An 18,422-nucleotide genomic window follows, 5' to 3' on the forward strand; every position below is an offset into this window, starting at 1 on the left:
GAATGCAATTGTATGGAATAATAATGCAAAATTATTTTGTGAACAAATGATATATTATCGTTGTTTCTTAATCGCTGCGTTTTTTTTCTTTTTTTTAATATCAAATAGAACAAAGTTTTTGAATTTATATTACTAAAGTTATAGAATTAAGTTTAATAATTGTGTAATGATATTACAATAGAAGAACTGCTTATCTGAGAACTGAATGCTTTAAATATGCATTGACAGGTATATCTCTAAAAGCCATCAAATTAGATAAAAATTATGAAAGAAGAATTATTATTAATAAACTAAAACTTGGCCGGTTATTTATTTCTCAGTCAATTCGAATTAGCTTTTATGGATTATAGAATTATCGTAAGGACAAGACTTAATGATAAGAAAAGATACATGGAATGTTACAAAGATGGCTAAATTGTTAATTTTTTGTAAGGCAATTTCTGTAAAAAAATATAATTAATATCAATTTAAAAGCTACAAATAAATACTTGATGACAAATTCGATATTCTTAATTAAATAATTAATATTTCTATTTGTCTTTATTCTTCTTTAACAATTATATACACAGGGTGTCCAAAAAAATTTGACACACCCGACGTATGAAGGTAGATTGGGCCAAACTGAATCGAAAAGTCCTATATATATAATATATAAGAGTATATGTATATATACATATAAATATATAAAAGTATACATATATATATATTTTTTTTCTTTTAAATACTTTATGATTATGTGACTATAATAACGTGCTAATACTTTTTCTCCTCATTAGCGGATAAAAAAATAATCATAAATACACAATGACGATTCATTCTGATATAATAGAATGAAGCAAAAGACAGTTTGGTGCAGTCACAGTCGCATTCATCTCGCTTTCGTATGATTTCGCTTTTATTTTCGAAAATATATATAATCCCAATAATCCGGAAAACTCTCGAATTGTTCGCTTTTTTTATTATTTATCGAATCATTCATCGATGTGATGAGATTAATCGGGATCGTGTATTTGCTGTCGTTTTACAATCGTCTTGATACGGCGTCGGCGAATATAACTCCTGAGTCAAGTATGTTTATGAGGACTAGCCAAAATGAATTGAACAATACTGAACTTAATCCTGATGTCGATCTCAACACGGTAAGTATACGTTTTCACCTATGGAAGCATTAAAATTTTTTAATTATTTTGTTTAACTTCTTGCATGCTGTCAGGAAATAATCAAAAATGTCTTATGTCACGATTCACCATTCTTTTATTCAAAATCGAAATCTTTATTAAGCAAGATTATACATAGTTTTTAATAATGTATAAAAAAATAATATTTATATTTTTTTTGTTAAGGGCCGATTTAACATTTAATTGTTAATACTAGTGTAAGTAATGATATTTAAATAGTAGTTTTTTTTTTAAATGATTAAAAATAAATATTCAATTTTTAGTTCAATAGCATCTTTATTGTCCTCTAAAGGGTATTCAATATTACACTTGTCAATACATAATTTTTTAATACTTACTCCTTACTCTCTTTTATCCCGACCTGACCCATACGGTCTTACATCGTCTATTCTCTTCCTTCCTTCTTCATTTCCTCGTTCTCTTCTCAATCCTCTCTCCTCTCTCGTATTTTTCCTTTTACGTGTCTTCTATTTTCCTCTCTTCTCCTACCAGACTTTCCTATATTTGTCTCATTTCTATTCTTTTTCCGTCCATCCATTGCCTTCTCTTTCCATCTCTCCTTTCCATATCCACTTCCTTCCTTCTCCATTACTCTTCTCATTCCATCTTCTCTTTGTCTTCCATCTGTACTTTCCGTCTCTTATCCTTTCCTTCTCCATTCTCTTCTCATTCTGTTTCTTCTATTTCCGACTTTCCTCTCTTTCCTTCCTTTCTCTTCTCTCCATCTTCTCTTTCCATCATACTGTGCTCTCCATCTTTATATTCCTTCCTATCTCTCTCTCCCTTTTCTACAATTTTAATTTCCTCTGTGTTCCCTTCTCTCTTCTTTCCTGCCACTTCTGCACTTTCCTTCCTCTTCTCTTTCATCTCTTCATTCCTTTTTTCCGTTGTTCTCTTTCCTCCGCTGCATTCTTCCTCTTTTTTCTTCTTCCTCTACTACTTTTCTGCTCTGCTACTCCTTCGCCTTCCATTCCGCTTCTCATGTCGCTATCTTCATCTTTTCTGTCGCCCTTACTACTTTGTCTCTACTTCTCTATGTCTCTCCCCTCAGACTCCCGCTTCCGCCTCATTTATCAGGATTCCCATGTGCTCGCTTCTCAATCTGTTGTTTCTTTTAGCGCCATCTCCCGTCTCTTCCCCCCATTCATTCTTATCCTTCTTCGTTGCGCGTTTTTCCTTCTTTGCCTTACCGATCCATCTCTCCATCTTCTATCACTGTCCACTCTCTCCCTTTCTCACTTCTGCCTTCCTAATCTCAATCTCCTGTCTTCTTTTTCTTCTTCTAACATCTTTCTCCTGTCTTCCACTTAGTTCCCTCCAATCTCCCTTATAACTTTCTTCGTTGCCCTTTCTGCTCCTTCATCCCACTCTTCTTTCTCCATCTCCACACTAACTAAATCACCTTTTTCCTCGAGCACATGTTTTCACTTTCTGTCTACTCAATTCTCGGAAGCGGAAGTCCTGAAAATAAATATAATTTATATTATAATTATGTAAAACAGTCATTAAAAAATATTCATTGATTTCAAACTCAGTGATTCAAAAGATGAATATAAAAAGAGTTTAATTTCCTAAAATAAGTTTTCGAAATTGCTTTAATCGTTAGCTTATATAATAATTTCTGCAAATTATTTTACAATCATATTTCATTAGAACTAATGTTTATTTAATTTTTTATTTTTCTTTTATTTTATTAATCTTTTTATTATTATGACTTTATATTATGTCTTTATAATTCATATTATAAAATTGTTCTATTTATTTAAAAACAAATACAGTTCATCTCTCTCTCTCTCTCTCTCTCTCTCTCTCTTTTCTTCCTTTCTCTCTTTTTTCTCTCTACTTCCTCCAAATTTATTTCAAGTTTAGATTTTTCTTTTTTATTTATACTTTTTTTTTCAGGTGCAGATGATAAAAAGAGCGGGGTATCCCGCAGAGGTTCATGTAGTAATGACTGAAGACGGTTATCTCTTGACATTACATCGTATCCCAGGTGGCAATGATTCTTTACCTGTGCTTCTGCAACACGCTCTATTATGCAGCTCTGCCGATTGGGTTATTCTTGGCAAAGGCAAAGCACTCGGTACAATTTCATAATCAGTCCTTATGTGATGTCTCGTGACATTATTGATTAGTTATTTATTGAAAAAACGTTTAAGAGAGTCTTTTGAATTTAAACGGCAAACATGTCAAAAAAATTTTTTAATAAACTTTAATCGTAACATAACTTCTAATTCTTATGTTTAATTTTAAAATGTCGCCAGTAGATAAATTAATAGACAAGTGTTTATACGACCAAACTGGCAATTTATTGTTTGATTGTTCTATCACAACATTTCGACCATATGGTTTTGGTCCTTATCAAGTGAAACTAAAATAACAATACTATAAATAATGATAGTCAAGTTACAATGAAATAAATAAAATTATGTACCTACGTTATAATTAAATATATTGTAGCGCTTCATATATCGGCCAGACAAATAGATACTTAAACACCCGGGTCAAGGAATATTTTAATAACATAAAAATGCACGCAAGCAATCTATCCGTAATTAGTAAACATAAATTAGAATTTGATCATGACTTCGATTGGTCAGCGCCTGATATTCTGCATAACAAAAAACATGTAAGAAAGAGAGAAATAGTTGAAATGTTTTTTATTAAAAAATTTGACAACACTATTAACTCCCAAAAAGATACAGAGAATTTAAACAACATATACGATAAATTAATAAAGGTCGTTTAGTCGTTCTCAGTATTCCAAACATAGTGCTTGACACAATGTCAGCTTGACATTTCGATTTTTCTCTTTCTACTTTTTAATTATAACGTAGGTACATAATTCTATTTATTTCATCGTAACTTGACTATCATTATTTATAGTATTATTATTTTAGTTTCACTTGATAAGGACCAAAACCATATGGTCGAAACGTTGTGATAGAACAATCAAACAATAAATTGCCAGTTTGGTCGTATAAACACTTGTCTATTATAACCTCTAATATTGAGAAAATTGAAAGGGAGGGAAGAAAGGCCGATGGAAGGCGGTTTTTGTTGCGTAAATTAATATATTTAACACTAATACTACAATAATTAAGATGCCAAATGTTTTGGCTTACTTCAGATCCTTTTCAATGGCGCGATTAATAATAACGACATAAAATCAATTGTCTGTTACATGAACATCAAAGATCGGAGTGACGCACGGTGACTTAATGTTAACTAAAGCACTTATAAAGTATCAAAATGATAGCATATTGACATGAATCTCACATATGGATTAATTTTGAGCTCGGATGTTAAAATCTTATTGTTAGACAAAATTTGACCGCGAGTCCAAGATTCTATGCTGAAAAGCTAATTGTTCGTCGGAAAGAGCGTGCGTCCAAAGTATTCGTGTGGAGCTGAGGAGAACAAGGGGAAGGAACAGAAAATAATTTATTGTATCAAAACTATAATTGAAAATTGAAAAAAGAGAGGGATGAGAGTGAAAAGATTAAAATACTTACAGAGTAATTAAATCGGTCTATATGTAAAAAAAATAGTCGACATTTTAAGCAATTAAATTTTCTTAAAACTGTGTGGTTGGTAACAGAGAAGCGGACTCGAGGCAATAAATGTTTAATAATAAACGTGTAGTAGAACAGGGTTTACCACCAAAAACAAGAAGGATAAATTCTATAAAACAAAACAAGGAGGACGAAAAAACAAGGTCCACAATGATTAGTATATGTAGGCCAAAATAATATGGAAATAGATAAAACAGACAAGGCAAAAAACATAAAAAAGGGAGGAGGCAGAGAGGAAGAGGGAAGTGAGAGAAAAAGGAGGAGGAGGGGAAAGGGGGAACTACATTATTGAGAACATTTTTTAATGATGGGGAGGTAGGATTGGGTTATGGAGATTCGTGTTGGCTTGTAGATTTATGCTGTTTTTTTGTTGTTTTACGTATAGCAGAGATGAGTCTTTTGATGTAGGAAGGTTCTTCGTTTAGTATTTGGACCTTGTCTCAATTAAAATCATCTCCTAGAAGTCGATGTTCTGTGACAACCGAATAGCAAGATGGGTCGCGGTTTACGTTGAGGTTTATGGCGGTGTTCTTTAACCCTCGTTTTTAATTGTCGACTCGTTTGGCCTACGTAGGAAGCATCACAATTTTGGTGGAGTTTGTATATTAGATTTTTTATGTTAGATATCGGGAGAAGTTCTTTATAAGTTTTAATTATTTTCATGTGGTTGATGCATGTGTATGCTATTGATTTGTTTGCATGTTGGCAGGAATTTTTCTGTGAAATCATTGACGTAAGAAATGGTAAAAAAAAAAGAAAGAGGAAAAGGAGGGGAACCAACATAGGAACTTGAGCTAGGCGGGGTGTTGATGCTATTATTATTATTAATGAATGATTTTAGTTTGTTGTTAATGGTACTAAAATAAATTCTATGGGGTAGTCATTAAGGAGAATATTAACAATTAAATAGAAATTTTTTTGGTGACATTGTGGATGGGTTAAGCGGAAAATTCTATCTACTAAGTTTATAATGACGTCTCTCTTGTGACATAATGGATGTTGTGAATGAAAATTTAGAAATCTTTCTGAGAATGTCGGCTTCCTGTACCAGTCTAACAAAAATGTGTCTTCGTTTAAAATAATTTTGACATCTAAAAAATTAATGTAGTTGTTCGTCTCGATTGTGAATTGTATACTACTGTGAAAGGAGTTAAAAACCGAAAGGATGAAAGGAAAAAAGGAAGGAAGAGCGATGAGTAAGATATCATCTACATATCGTAAATAAATAGGCAAAAATATCGGGAGCATAGAATTTTCGGTTTTAAATTTTAATGCCAATGTACTATCATTTTGATACTTTATAAGTGCTTTAGTTAACATTAAGTCACCGTGTGTCACATGAGTCACTCCAATCTTTCATGTTCGTGTAATAGACAATTGATTATATGTCGTTATTATTAATCGCGCCATTGAAAAAGACCCGAAATGGAAAGTTTGGCATCTTAATTATTATCTATAATATTAATGTTAAATATATTAATTTACAATAAAAACCGCATCAGGGCTCCCATCGGCCTTTTCTCCCTCCCCCTCCTTTCAATTTTCTCAATATTTATGATTTAAGCCTCTCCTCTTTATGTTTACATTCTATAACTTCTAATATATTTTACATATTAAAAAATTTTTTAATTTATGATATAAGAATAAATGTATAATATTAAGTACATATATTGAACAAAGTATAAGTTTTAAAATGTTTATTTAATTTTTTGGATGAGTGCATAAATAATATAAATTAATTTTTTGTCTTAATCTATTATTAAAAATTATTAATACTTGAAAATTATTGTGAAATTTATGTAATGATATATCATGTAAGAAGATACAAATGACTCTATTATCTTTAGATTATTATTAAGATACAAATTATATATTAATTGATAGAAAAAATCGCAATAAGTACTGCAAATCATGTTTTTTTTTTATTCTAGCTTATTTATTGGCGGATCAAGGCTACGATGTTTGGTTGGGAAATTTTCGTGGTAATATCTATTCAAGGGCACATATTTCTTTATCTCCGTCGGATTTGACATTTTGGGATTTTAGGTATTCGCATATAATAAAAATTCATTGAAAATAACGTAATTGTTGCAATATATAATTTAATTAGGTGTAAAACGCAAGTATTTAATGTCAAAAAATATGCATTTTTTCTTTTAAATCAATGTTTTCTTTTAAATCAATGTTTTCGAGATATTTCATCTTTTTTATTATGTCAACGCATTTGCTATTTTTTTATTCTTGATACAAATAATTTTTTGCGCAAAATTTTTGTGTTATTTATACTGAGAACTAACTATAACTAACTACTAACAATGATATTATTTTTTTATATGTAACAATGTGCATATTTATGTTAGATATTTTATGATATATTAATGAAATTTTTTATTTTTTAGTTTTCACGAAATGGGCATCTATGATTTACCTGCAATGATTAAATTTATCACAAATATGAAATCACAACCATTGCATACATATATTGGTCATTCGATGGGCACAACAACTTTTTATGTAATGGCATCGGAGCGTCCGGAAATCGCTCGAATGGTGAAAATAATGATCAGCTTTGGGCCAGCGGCATTTACAAAACATTCTAAAAGTCCGATACTAAATTTGTTCACTTATTGGAGGGAGTTTCAGGTAAAGTAATATACGCAAATATTATTAAAAAATATATTATGTTCGAGAGCGATGCGAGACTTCGAGCACAACGAGACGCACGGATTTTGCACGAGGAAACAATACGCAAATAAGTCACGCGAGTATTTCACAAAGCGTCTTTAATTATTAGTAAATAATTAATACAGTTAGAAAATAAGAAAATTACAAACAATTTATATTTATTTAAATATGAAACAAACATTACACAATATAAACATTTTGTACTTTTTTATACGTTTTTAAATTAAAAAATTAAAAAAAATAAAAGAAAAATTAATTTGAACGTAACAAAAATATAATAATACTAAATAATAATATAATAATACTTTATAATAATATAATATACCTTAATAACAATATAACAATATTATCATTAAAAAGAAACTTTTAAATTAAAATTAAATATTAAAAAACAAATAATAAATAATAATAATAATTAATAATTATTAATTATTTTAATAAACTTTTTATTTTTTTAATTTATAGTAAAAAAAGATTTTATTTTACAAACACAATTGTATACTACATTCAACTACACTACACTTTGTATGCATATCGCCGCCATATTTTTCCAAAATTTATCGAGTAGTCGGATTCTATAGGGACTCTATTTTATCTCTTTAGTTCGTTGCCAAATATTTCGAATTACCGGGATCGATTCGAATTCAGCGAAAAGGCGCCGAATTTTATTGGCTGCCACGTGACATTTCGGCGCGAGCTTAAAATTAACGCTAGCAATAGGCCGGTAGTCCTTACATCATCGTATACGTCACAGACTCGCACGTGGCGGTTGCCTTCTCTTACGCAGTCAACCGTCAAAGTATTTTGCGCGTTTGTTATTAAACTTGTTTGCGACATGGGGTTTGTTGTAGCGATTAAAAAACTCTGAACGATAATAATATTTGTCACACTGTGACTGTTTTTCAATTTTGAAGCTAAATATTAAGTAATTCAAAATATAATAATTAAGCCCATGTCGCAAAGCTTCCTTAAATTAAAATAAATTTTTAGATGTTTTGGTGTGATCTTAAACATATTATTATTATGAAATAATTATTAGAACAATATCTTTTTTAAAATTTTGTCAAAAAGAATATATATAGATATACCATTTTTCAAATTCTATTTTTAAACAACAGTTTTTTTTAAATAAATAATTGTTTAATAAAATATTAATATAATAAAAAATAAATATTAATAATAATAAAAAGTAAATAATAAAATATTAATAATTGTCGAATTAGTGATTGAAACTACAGATAGCCAAAGAGATGATATATAAATTAAATTTCTTTTTGTTTTCGGATAAAGCTTACTTTAATAAAAGTTCAATTCAAAGAAGCTCAGTTTTAAAATTTTAATTCAAAGTTTAATTAAAAGTTTAATTCGAAGAAGCTTATTTTTAAAAATTTAGTTCAAAGTTTAATTAAAAGTTTAATTCAAAAAAGCTTAGTTTTAAAAATATATGTTGACTTACAAAATTGTAATAAATGATCTTCTCTTTCGTTAAAAAATATTGTGCGAACAATACATATATTCTACCCAAAGCTGGAAAAATTTTTATTTTATTATTATTTTATAAATTCATTATCGTTATCATTACTCGTTATTAATGTATCTCTCAGAACGTTTAAAAACGTAATGAGTTTTTCCAATTTTTTATTTTCCAATTATACAAGCTATTGTTTATTTTTTTTTAAATTACACAAGTTATATATAAAATTATATAATTTATATATTATTATATAATTTATTATACAAATTATACATAAAAAACATACAGGCAATAAAAATATGTGATACTTACATTCTTTAAACATATCCCTTTTTATATTTTTTACATATTGAAACATAATAAAAGCAATATAATCAATATTGATGTTGCTATCGATATAAAATGTATGACACTTTCAATAATTTTGAATCTTAACGTCTTAATTAGAAGACAATTTTTTACAAAAATATTGCAAAAAAAATTTAATCTCCAATTTCTGTAAGTAAATAAAAATAAGGTTTTTTAAATTGTTTTTTTTTTAATAAATTTGTAAATATATTTTTACAATTACTTTTTGCACCTTAACTTTGAGTAATTTTTAAATGACATAATATATTAATTGACATAATATAAAAATATATTAATATATTAATATAACATAATATATTAATTGCATAAGCTCCTCCACTTGTCTCGTAGACTTCATCAAGATGTAGATACCAATTGGAAGGATGCTGAATTTTTATTATATATTTATTAAAAGAATTTATCAAAGTAGACAATTTTTAATACCAATACCTTAAAGTTACCGAAAAAGACTGTAACAACGTTAAAAGTAATGCGCGTTATTTTTCACACACACATAAAACCGTGATTGTATACAATGAAAAATATATCTTGAGACAAAATTCAAAAACAAGAAGTTTCTCTCTTATAAGTGAAATCAATGAGAAATACAGTAGTTATCTTTTTAAATTTTTTGTTGTGTAAAACTTCCGAAAAAATTGATTCCAAAGATGAAAAAGTTAAGATATTTTTTTGCTTTGCATTCTGTTAGTTCATATCGCGTATATTAAAACTTTAATTTTTATTTTATAACTTGATATTCTTCGACGAGTTAAAATTAAGATCGAAACAACTTTCTCAAAACTTTTTTAAATTATCTCAAGCCATTAAAAGTTTGCTTAAAATTTTATTTAATTATTCTCAGAAAAAATAAAAAAATTTTTAATTGCAGATAATCTGGAGACTTTTTTTCCACGATGAATTCCTTCCGCAGAGCGATCTTTTGAGATTTATCTCGAAATATGTTTGCGATCAGAATCTCTTCTCGGAGAAGATTTGCGCTAACATGATATTTCTAATCTGCGGTTACGACATCGAGCAGTTTGACTATGTGAGTAATAATTCGCAATTAAAATACACAATTTCGATCATTCTGTTATTTCACGATCGTGCATACACGCTTCAGACTGGATTTTACATATCCTTGCTCTCTATTTAGTCTCTATTGCCTGTCATCCTGAGTCACGACCCAGCCGGCGTTTCGGTTAAGACGTTTCTACATTACATTCAGATATACCAATCGGATAAGTTTCGCCAATATGATTACGGTCGCGAGAAAAATCAGTTGATGTACAACTCGCCGGAACCTCCGGACTACAATTTGACTAATATCACGATACCTATCGCATTGATCTATGGTCTTGGCGACTGGGTAATTGATGTGGTGGTAAGTAACTAAAAAATGCATTTTCAAACAAGATACATAGCAGAAATTTATATTTGTGATAATTTTATACAAGTCAAGCTTCGTCAAGATTCAAGAAGATAATTTAAAAGAATTCATGAAAATATTTCTTCAAGGATGTGAAGAGGTTGTATCATTTACTGCCCAACGTAGTGGATATGTACGAAGTACCGTGGCCCAAATTTAATCACGTGGATTTTATGTGGGCCAAGGATGCGCCCAAACTAGTATACGAGAGAGTACTCGAGCTTATGAAGGGAAAACATTTAAATAATGATTATCGACGATAAAAATAAATGATGAATATTGCACACTAAATCCTTAGTAATGTTGTAACAATTAGTTACAACAACTTAGTGATGCAGTAACAATTGTTGATTTAACGAAACATGAAGTTTATTATAATATTTTATTATATTATTTACGATTGGTGCAAAAGCAAATTAACATGATGCACTTTTTAAGCAATTGTTGTTTCGAATGATAGATCATTGCTATGAATTGTAAGAAAATATACAATATGACAAATACATATAAAATGTAATATAAAGACAAAAAAATGTTAAATGAATATATTTAACTCTTAAATCCAATTTTTTGCTTCTTATCAAATATATATATATATATATATATATTTATCGATCCATCTGTGTATATTTACGATAACAGTAATTAATAAGAAACATTTCAATTTTGCTCCTAAAAAAAGTGTTCGAAAATTCAATCATAAATAAATATATATAATCTAATTTTGTATGAAATACATGTTTTTTTTCATATGTTTTTTGATATATCTCGATCATCTGGAAAAACGTTAGTTATTGTTTTCCACTTATATCTGTATCAAATATTTACATGGTTAATAAGAATTGTTTTACATTTTGTAACTGTAATAAAAGAAAGAAAATTCCGAGTATTTATAGCACACGCATAATGAAAATCAAAAAAATACATAAATAATAGTAATAAAAAAATTCATTTCATGCACACAATTTTCGACAAAAATTTGCGCAAAAATAAAACATTATGCATTAGGCATTAATAAAAATGATACGCGTACAAAGATATCATCTGCTAGAAGTTTGATTAATCAAACATTGCCAGACAGGAGATAAAGCAAGGGTAAAAAGGTCAAGCTTATGTGAGAAGAAGTCCAATTTTTTCTTGCACTATAAATCATAGATCGAAATCCTAAATAATATATTCACTTGAACATCAGTCAAGATAAGCGAGCAGAAAAAAGCAGAGATAGCAATGATACAATAGGCAAGAGAAGTGACCAAGGCAGAATTATTCAAAAAAAAAAACTTTGAATATACATATATAATTATACATAACATATGCATCATAGTTCACTTAATTTTTGCATGAGATTAAAAATTAACAGCAAATTTGTGGAACAGCAGAGATAAAAATTTAATTCAACAAGCGCCTTTTTCAATTAAATTTGCCCGGCAATTTCTTATATATAAGTAGTTTCTTTTAAAATATTTTACGATTGTGTGACTATAATATAATACGATAATACTTTTTTCTTTTTTTTTCTGATAAAAAACAATCATAAACACAATGATGATTCATTTTTATATAATAGTATGTAGCAAGGAACAATTAAGCGCAGTCGCAGTCGGATGCGTCTCGTTTTCGCGTGTTCCGTTTTATTTTTCGATAGCATATATAATCCCGATAATGCGAAAGACTCTCGACTTGCTCGTTTTCTTTTACTATTTATCGAATCACTCATCGATGCGATTGATTGGGATCGTGTATTTGTTGTCATTTTATGGTCGTCTTGATGTGGCTACTGTGAATGTAACTCTCGAGTCAAGTACGTTTATGAAGAGAATATGGACTAACCAGAATGGATCGAACAACACTGAATTCAATCCTAATGTCAATCTCAACACGGTAAGTGTACGTTCATTCTGCAAAATTATATATATTTTTTAAAGATAAATATAAAATAATATTTATATTTATTTTGCTTTTTGAAAACCCATTTAACATTTAATTGTTAGTACTGCTGTTAGTAATGATATTTATTATATTAATAGATATTTATTATATTTATTATAGTTTATTAATAGGTTATTAAGAGTTTGTTAATAATTTGTTAATAGTTTATTAATAGTTTATTATAACAATAATTTGTTTTTTTAAATAATTAAAAATAAATATAATTTTTATATATATTATATAATCATAATCATTACATGTCATTAAGAAATATTCATTGATTTCAAACGCAATGATTCAAAAGATGAACATAAAGAAGAGATTTAATCTTTTAAAATGTGTTTTTTAAATAATTTTATCGATTATATTTTATTATGCGCGCGCGCGCAAGAATCTGTAAATTATTTTAAAATCACATTTTATTAGAACTAATGTTTATTTAATTTTGTTTTAGATTTTATCATTGTTTTTATTATTATGATTTTATTTTTATTAACTCTTTATGTTATTAGATATTAAAGTTTTACATTTATATTATTCATATTATAGAAAGAGTTGCATTTATTTAAAAATAAAAACAATGTGCATCTCTTTCTCTTTTTCTCTTTTCCCTTTCCCTCTTATTTCTTCATTCAAATTTATTTCAAGTTAAGATTTCATTTTCTTCTTTTTTGTTTATACTATTTTTTTCAATCAGCTGGAGGTAATAAGAAGGGCGGGTTATCCCGTGGAGGCTCATGTCATAACGATGGAGGACGGCTATCTCTTGACGTTACATCGAATCCCAGGTGGCCACGATTCCTTACCTGTATTGTTACAACACGGTCTTTTCAGCAATTCCGCACAGTGGGTTGTTCTTGACAAAGACAAAGCATTACGTATGATCAAAATCAATTATTTTTATTAATTAATTTAATCAATTTTCTCTTATGATCATACATATACCGCAAAACTATATATTGTTAATCTCGTTTTTACCGTAAAAATATCACCAAAAAAAATTAATATTATATAATATAATATTATGATAAAAAGATAAACAATGTGAAATTTTAAAAATAATGCTTTTTTTGGGTGAGGATTTTAGCTTACCTATTAGCGGATCAAGGATATGATGTTTGGTTAGGCAATTTTCGCGGTAATACTTATTCAAGAGCGCATATTTCTTTATCTCCGTCGGACTCGACATTTTGGGATTTCAGGTACTCGCATATAGTAAAAATTCATTGAAAATGACGTAATTGTTACAATATCTGACATTTAATTAGGCGTAAAACATAGATATTTTATGTCAATAAAATATTTTTTCTCTTAAAACAATGTTACCGAGATATTTTATTATATCAATACAACGCATTTGCTATTTCTTGGTTCTTTATATAAATAATTTTTTGCGCAAAATTTTTGTGCTATTTATTTCCGTCAGCTTCAACGAAATGGGCATCTACGATTTACCCGCGACGATTACATTTATTACAAATATGAGATCGCAATCACTGTATACCTACATTGGTCATTCAATGGGCGCAGCTAGTTTTTTCATAATGGCATCAGAGCGTCCGGAAATCGCTCGAAAGGTGCAAATGATGATCAGCTTTGCGCCAGCGGTTTTCATGAATCATATGGAAAGTCCGTTACAATACTTTGTCCCTTTCACGAGGGAGTTGAAGGTAAAGTAAAAAAAAATATACAAGAATACCGTTAGAACATAATTTATTATTATTACGTATTATTCACACAATTGTTCAAAACATTAAGAAAGAAGACAATTATATATATTTCGTTTTTACAATATATATAATTACATTAATTCCATCTTTTTATTCTTAATTATTATTTTTAACATAATTTTGCAGTAAATATTTTCTTAGTATAATTTTATAAATGTAAATAAGAATACTTATCTCTTAAATTTTATCATTTAATATAATAGTAAATATATGGCCAACTCTTTTTTGTATCTATAACTTTATGCAATTTTAAAATTCTCACCTAATTAAGACTAAATCACTTTTGAAGAACTTTAATAAATTGGATTTTTTTGTAAAAAAAAAAATATTTAACAATTTATTTATTTATTCTCAAATTATATAATTATAATATACAATAATATTATATATTATCATTAAAACTTGATAGAAAAATAATTACAAGTAAATTACATCAGGATTAAAAAATTTTCGATTGCAGATGATAATGCAGTTTTTCTTCAATGGTGAATTTCTTCAAAGCGATTTAGTAAAATTTTTTTTTAAATACGTCTGCGACGAGAACATCACCGGAGAGTTTTGCTCCAACGTGTTGTTTATGATGTTCGGTCAAGATCGCGAGCAGCTTAATAGCGTGAGTATTATTTTCGCGTATTCCGCGATTGAAACTTTGAACTTTGGGTAGAGTATATCATTATTGTTCTTTATTTACTCTTAGACTCTGTTGCCCTTCATTCTGAGTCATTCTGGATCTGAAACCTCGTTTAAAACGCTAGTACACTTCGCTCAAGAAGTCCGGTCGGGCAAGTTTCGCAAATACGATTATGGTAGAGCGAAAAATCTGTTAATCTATAATTCGACGGAACCTCCGGACTACGATCTCGCGAATATCACGACACCAATCGCGTTGTTTTATGCCGACAACGATTTGGGGGTTATCGCAGAGGTAAGCTACGAAAAAATTGGTATTCAAATAATAAGGTAAATATACATATAGGTTATATTATCACCTCACCGATGACTTTGACCTTGACGTATATTGTCAAGGACACGATCCTGAGTAACTTTTTCTTATAACTTAATTGGCGGTCTCTTATAGTTTTTAGATATTTAATATTACAGTTTTAATGTATTTTCTGTTATAAAATAAGGAAAAATAAATGTTTAAGTTGTATTTGTGTAGAGCAGATGTGGAAAAAGTGTTTGTTTGTTTACATTTCCGGGGAAGCTCCTTGGATTTTTCCACTTTCCATGCGAAGCGAAATTCAACGCAAACTTAGTCTAATTTTTTGATAGTGATATCCCTTTCCCCCGCAACGGGGGCGGAACATAATGTTTCCACACTTTTTAATGCGTAAATATAAAGTGAAAAGTTATAAACCCATGTGGAATCTCACTTCGCAATAAAAAGTGTATCCGTGGAGGCAATGTGTTTCGCCTCCTCCCCCCCCCCCTCCTAATAAGGAGCTCCGCTATCATTAAAATTAGATACATAGGTTTGTGGTGAACCTCGCTTTGCGTGGAAAGTAAAAAAATCAGAAGAGATTCGTCTCTGGAAATGTAAACAAACACTTTTTCCACGTCAAATCTATGCAAAAGCAATGTAAACAACCTTTATTTTTCCTTATTTTATAATAGAAAAATCATTAAAATTGTGAAATCATAACTTTAAATATCTCAGAATAACTATAAGAGACCGCCGGTCTCTTAAGTAATAGTATTAAGTAATAAGGTAAAGTTACTCAGGGTCATGCCCTTGACAGCATATGTCAAGGTCAAAGTTATCGGTGAGATGTAATCTAATATGCATATTTACCAATAATAAAAATACGTAGTAGAGTACAGTATACAGATCAAATTGCTCATATGTAAAATCTAAAGAAGGTAAGATTAAAAAAATTGTGCACATTAACTCACAAAAATATTTCTTTAAGGATGTGAAGAGGTTATACCATTTACTACCCAACATATTGGATATGTACGAAGTACCGTGGTCCAAATTTAATCACGTGGATTATATATGGGCCAAGGATGCGCCTAAACTCGTATACGAGAGAGTATTCGAGCTTATGAAAAGAAAACATTTAAAAAATGTTTTCTTCGATGATCAAGATAAACAATGAATATTGCTCACTAAGTGCTTAATAATGTTGATACTATTAATAATGGTAACAATCACTAATTTAGGGAAACGTAAAGTTTATTATAATATTTTAGTATATTATTTACGATTAAAACAAAAGCAAATTAACGTGATATGCACTTTTTAAGCAATCATTGTTTTGACAAATGATAGATTTTTGCAATAAATCGTGATTACATACAATATGACAAATACATATAAAATATAGGTAAAATATAAAAGAAAGAAAAAATTTTTAATAAATTTAAAAAAAATTCAAATTGATTCTTTTTGCTTTTCATCACAGATATACCATTGATCCACCTACGCATATTTACGATAACAATGACGAAAATTATTTAAATTTGATCGTAGAAAAAATATTCGAGAATATAATCATAAATAAATATTTATAATAGGATAAAATTCCGAAAAGTCATCCCCGATTTTTATGAAACTCAGTATTCTTACGTATTTTGACGCGCTGATTATGAATATCATAGTGAAAATTGGCGATTATTTGATTTTCATGATAAAGACCATGAAAATCCCATAAAAATTATAGTTTTTACGTTTATCTCTGTAAATACGAAAAATCATGATAAATGTTTCAGACAAAAGTTTTAGATCTCCCTGAGATAAACATTTTAGATTCTATACATTTTCACTGTACGACTAATAGTTTTCGAGGAAATGGAGTATAAAGACAGTTAACTGCGTTAACACAAAAATCCTAAGTAAATATGCACATTAGCGCCGATCTCACCGATTTCAATGACCTTGGTATATGTTATCAAGGACATAATTCTTAGCAACTTTTTCTTTTAATTTAATCGTCGCTTGTTGCTTATTAAAACGTTATTAACAAAAAAAGTTTGAAATATACCAAAGTACATGCATGGACAGAAAGCCTGCGCGCGCACAGACACACACACACACACACACACGCACACACGGGTGGGGATGGTGCAAGAGGAGCTTTTGGCCCCCCCACTCACACCCTACAATGTAACATGTAACTTTGTAAGTTGTAAAGCAAAGTCCACCCTGCTTACCGGCGGAGTGGGAGCGTGAAATATACCAAAGTACATGTCCATACATGTACTTTTGTATATTTCAAATCTTTTTTGTTAATAATTTTTTAATAAGCATTGAGAGACGATTAAATTAGAAGAAAAAATTACTGAGACTTAAGTCTTTGATAATCAAGATATATCAAGTTCATTGAAATCGGTGAGGTCGGTGCTAATATGCACATTTATCTAGGATTTTTGTGTTAACGCTGTTGCTGTTTTTATACTCCATTTCCTCGAAAATTATTATTCGTACTGTGAATGTATAGAACCTAAAATTATTTCTGTGAGATCTAAAACTTTTATCATGATTTTTTGTATTTATTGAGATAAGCGTAAAAAACTATAATTTTTATGGATTTTTCATGGTTTTCACCATGAAAATCAAATAGTCTCCAACTTTTCACTATGATATTCATAATCAGCGCATCAAAATACTGAGTTTAAAAAAAAACCGAAGGTGAGTACTTTTTGGAACTACACCCTAATATAATTTTATATAAAACACATGCTTTTTGACAGATTTTGACTATCTGCAGAAAAAATGATCATTATTATTTTCCACCTATATCTTTATCAAATATTTATATCCTTAATAGGAATTATTATATATTTTGCAACTATGTTAAAAAGAAAGAATTTCGGATATTTTTGGCAGACACATAATAAAAATTAAGAAAATACATAAATAGTATTTAATAAAAAAATCATCTATTTCATGCATACGATTTCCGACAAAAATTTGCTCAAAAATAAAAAATTATTAATAAACATTAGTATTAGCCGCTGAGTGATTGAACACATACAAAGATATCACCTACTAGAGATACGATTAATCAAACATTATCAGACAAGAAATAAGGCAACAGGTAAAAAAAGTCAAGTTTATGTAAGAAAAAA

General features: G+C 29.0%; 3 protein-coding genes across 3 annotated transcripts in view; all 3 read left to right on the top strand.

Annotated features, from left to right (window-relative positions):
• The first annotated feature begins 756 nt into the window (after positions 1-756).
• LOC126852852 (lipase 1-like) overlaps positions 757-18,422 on the top strand; it is a 28,125-nt gene continuing 10,459 nt past the window's right edge. The window contains exons 1-7 of the mRNA XM_050598095.1: positions 757-1,139; positions 13,316-13,496; positions 13,706-13,820; positions 14,045-14,288; positions 14,809-14,961; positions 15,046-15,273; positions 16,262-16,336. Of these exons, the coding sequence (XP_050454052.1) occupies positions 987-1,139; positions 13,316-13,496; positions 13,706-13,820; positions 14,045-14,288; positions 14,809-14,961; positions 15,046-15,273; positions 16,262-16,336 (1,149 nt within the window). The 5' untranslated portion in view covers positions 757-986. The remainder of the gene's footprint in view (positions 1,140-13,315; positions 13,497-13,705; positions 13,821-14,044; positions 14,289-14,808; positions 14,962-15,045; positions 15,274-16,261; positions 16,337-18,422) is intronic.
• Positions 3,935-11,232, top strand: LOC126852856 (lipase 3-like). The gene is made up of 6 exons (XM_050598102.1): positions 3,935-4,011; positions 6,685-6,799; positions 7,153-7,396; positions 10,150-10,308; positions 10,417-10,644; positions 10,779-11,232. Exons 3-6 carry the CDS (start codon positions 7,163-7,165, stop codon positions 10,950-10,952), a joined length of 795 nt encoding a protein of 264 aa, XP_050454059.1. The 5' UTR covers positions 3,935-4,011; positions 6,685-6,799; positions 7,153-7,162; the 3' UTR covers positions 10,953-11,232.
• Positions 12,279-18,422, top strand: part of LOC126852857 (uncharacterized) — a 38,183-nt gene continuing 32,039 nt past the window's right edge. The window contains 1 exon segment of the mRNA XM_050598103.1: positions 12,279-12,570. Coding sequence (XP_050454060.1) covers positions 12,352-12,570 — 219 coding nt within the window. The 5' untranslated portion in view covers positions 12,279-12,351.

The sequence above is a fragment of the Cataglyphis hispanica genome, chromosome 11 (genome assembly GCF_021464435.1).
Source record: "Cataglyphis hispanica isolate Lineage 1 chromosome 11, ULB_Chis1_1.0, whole genome shotgun sequence".
In the NCBI taxonomy this organism is placed as follows: domain Eukaryota; kingdom Metazoa; phylum Arthropoda; class Insecta; order Hymenoptera; family Formicidae; genus Cataglyphis; species Cataglyphis hispanica.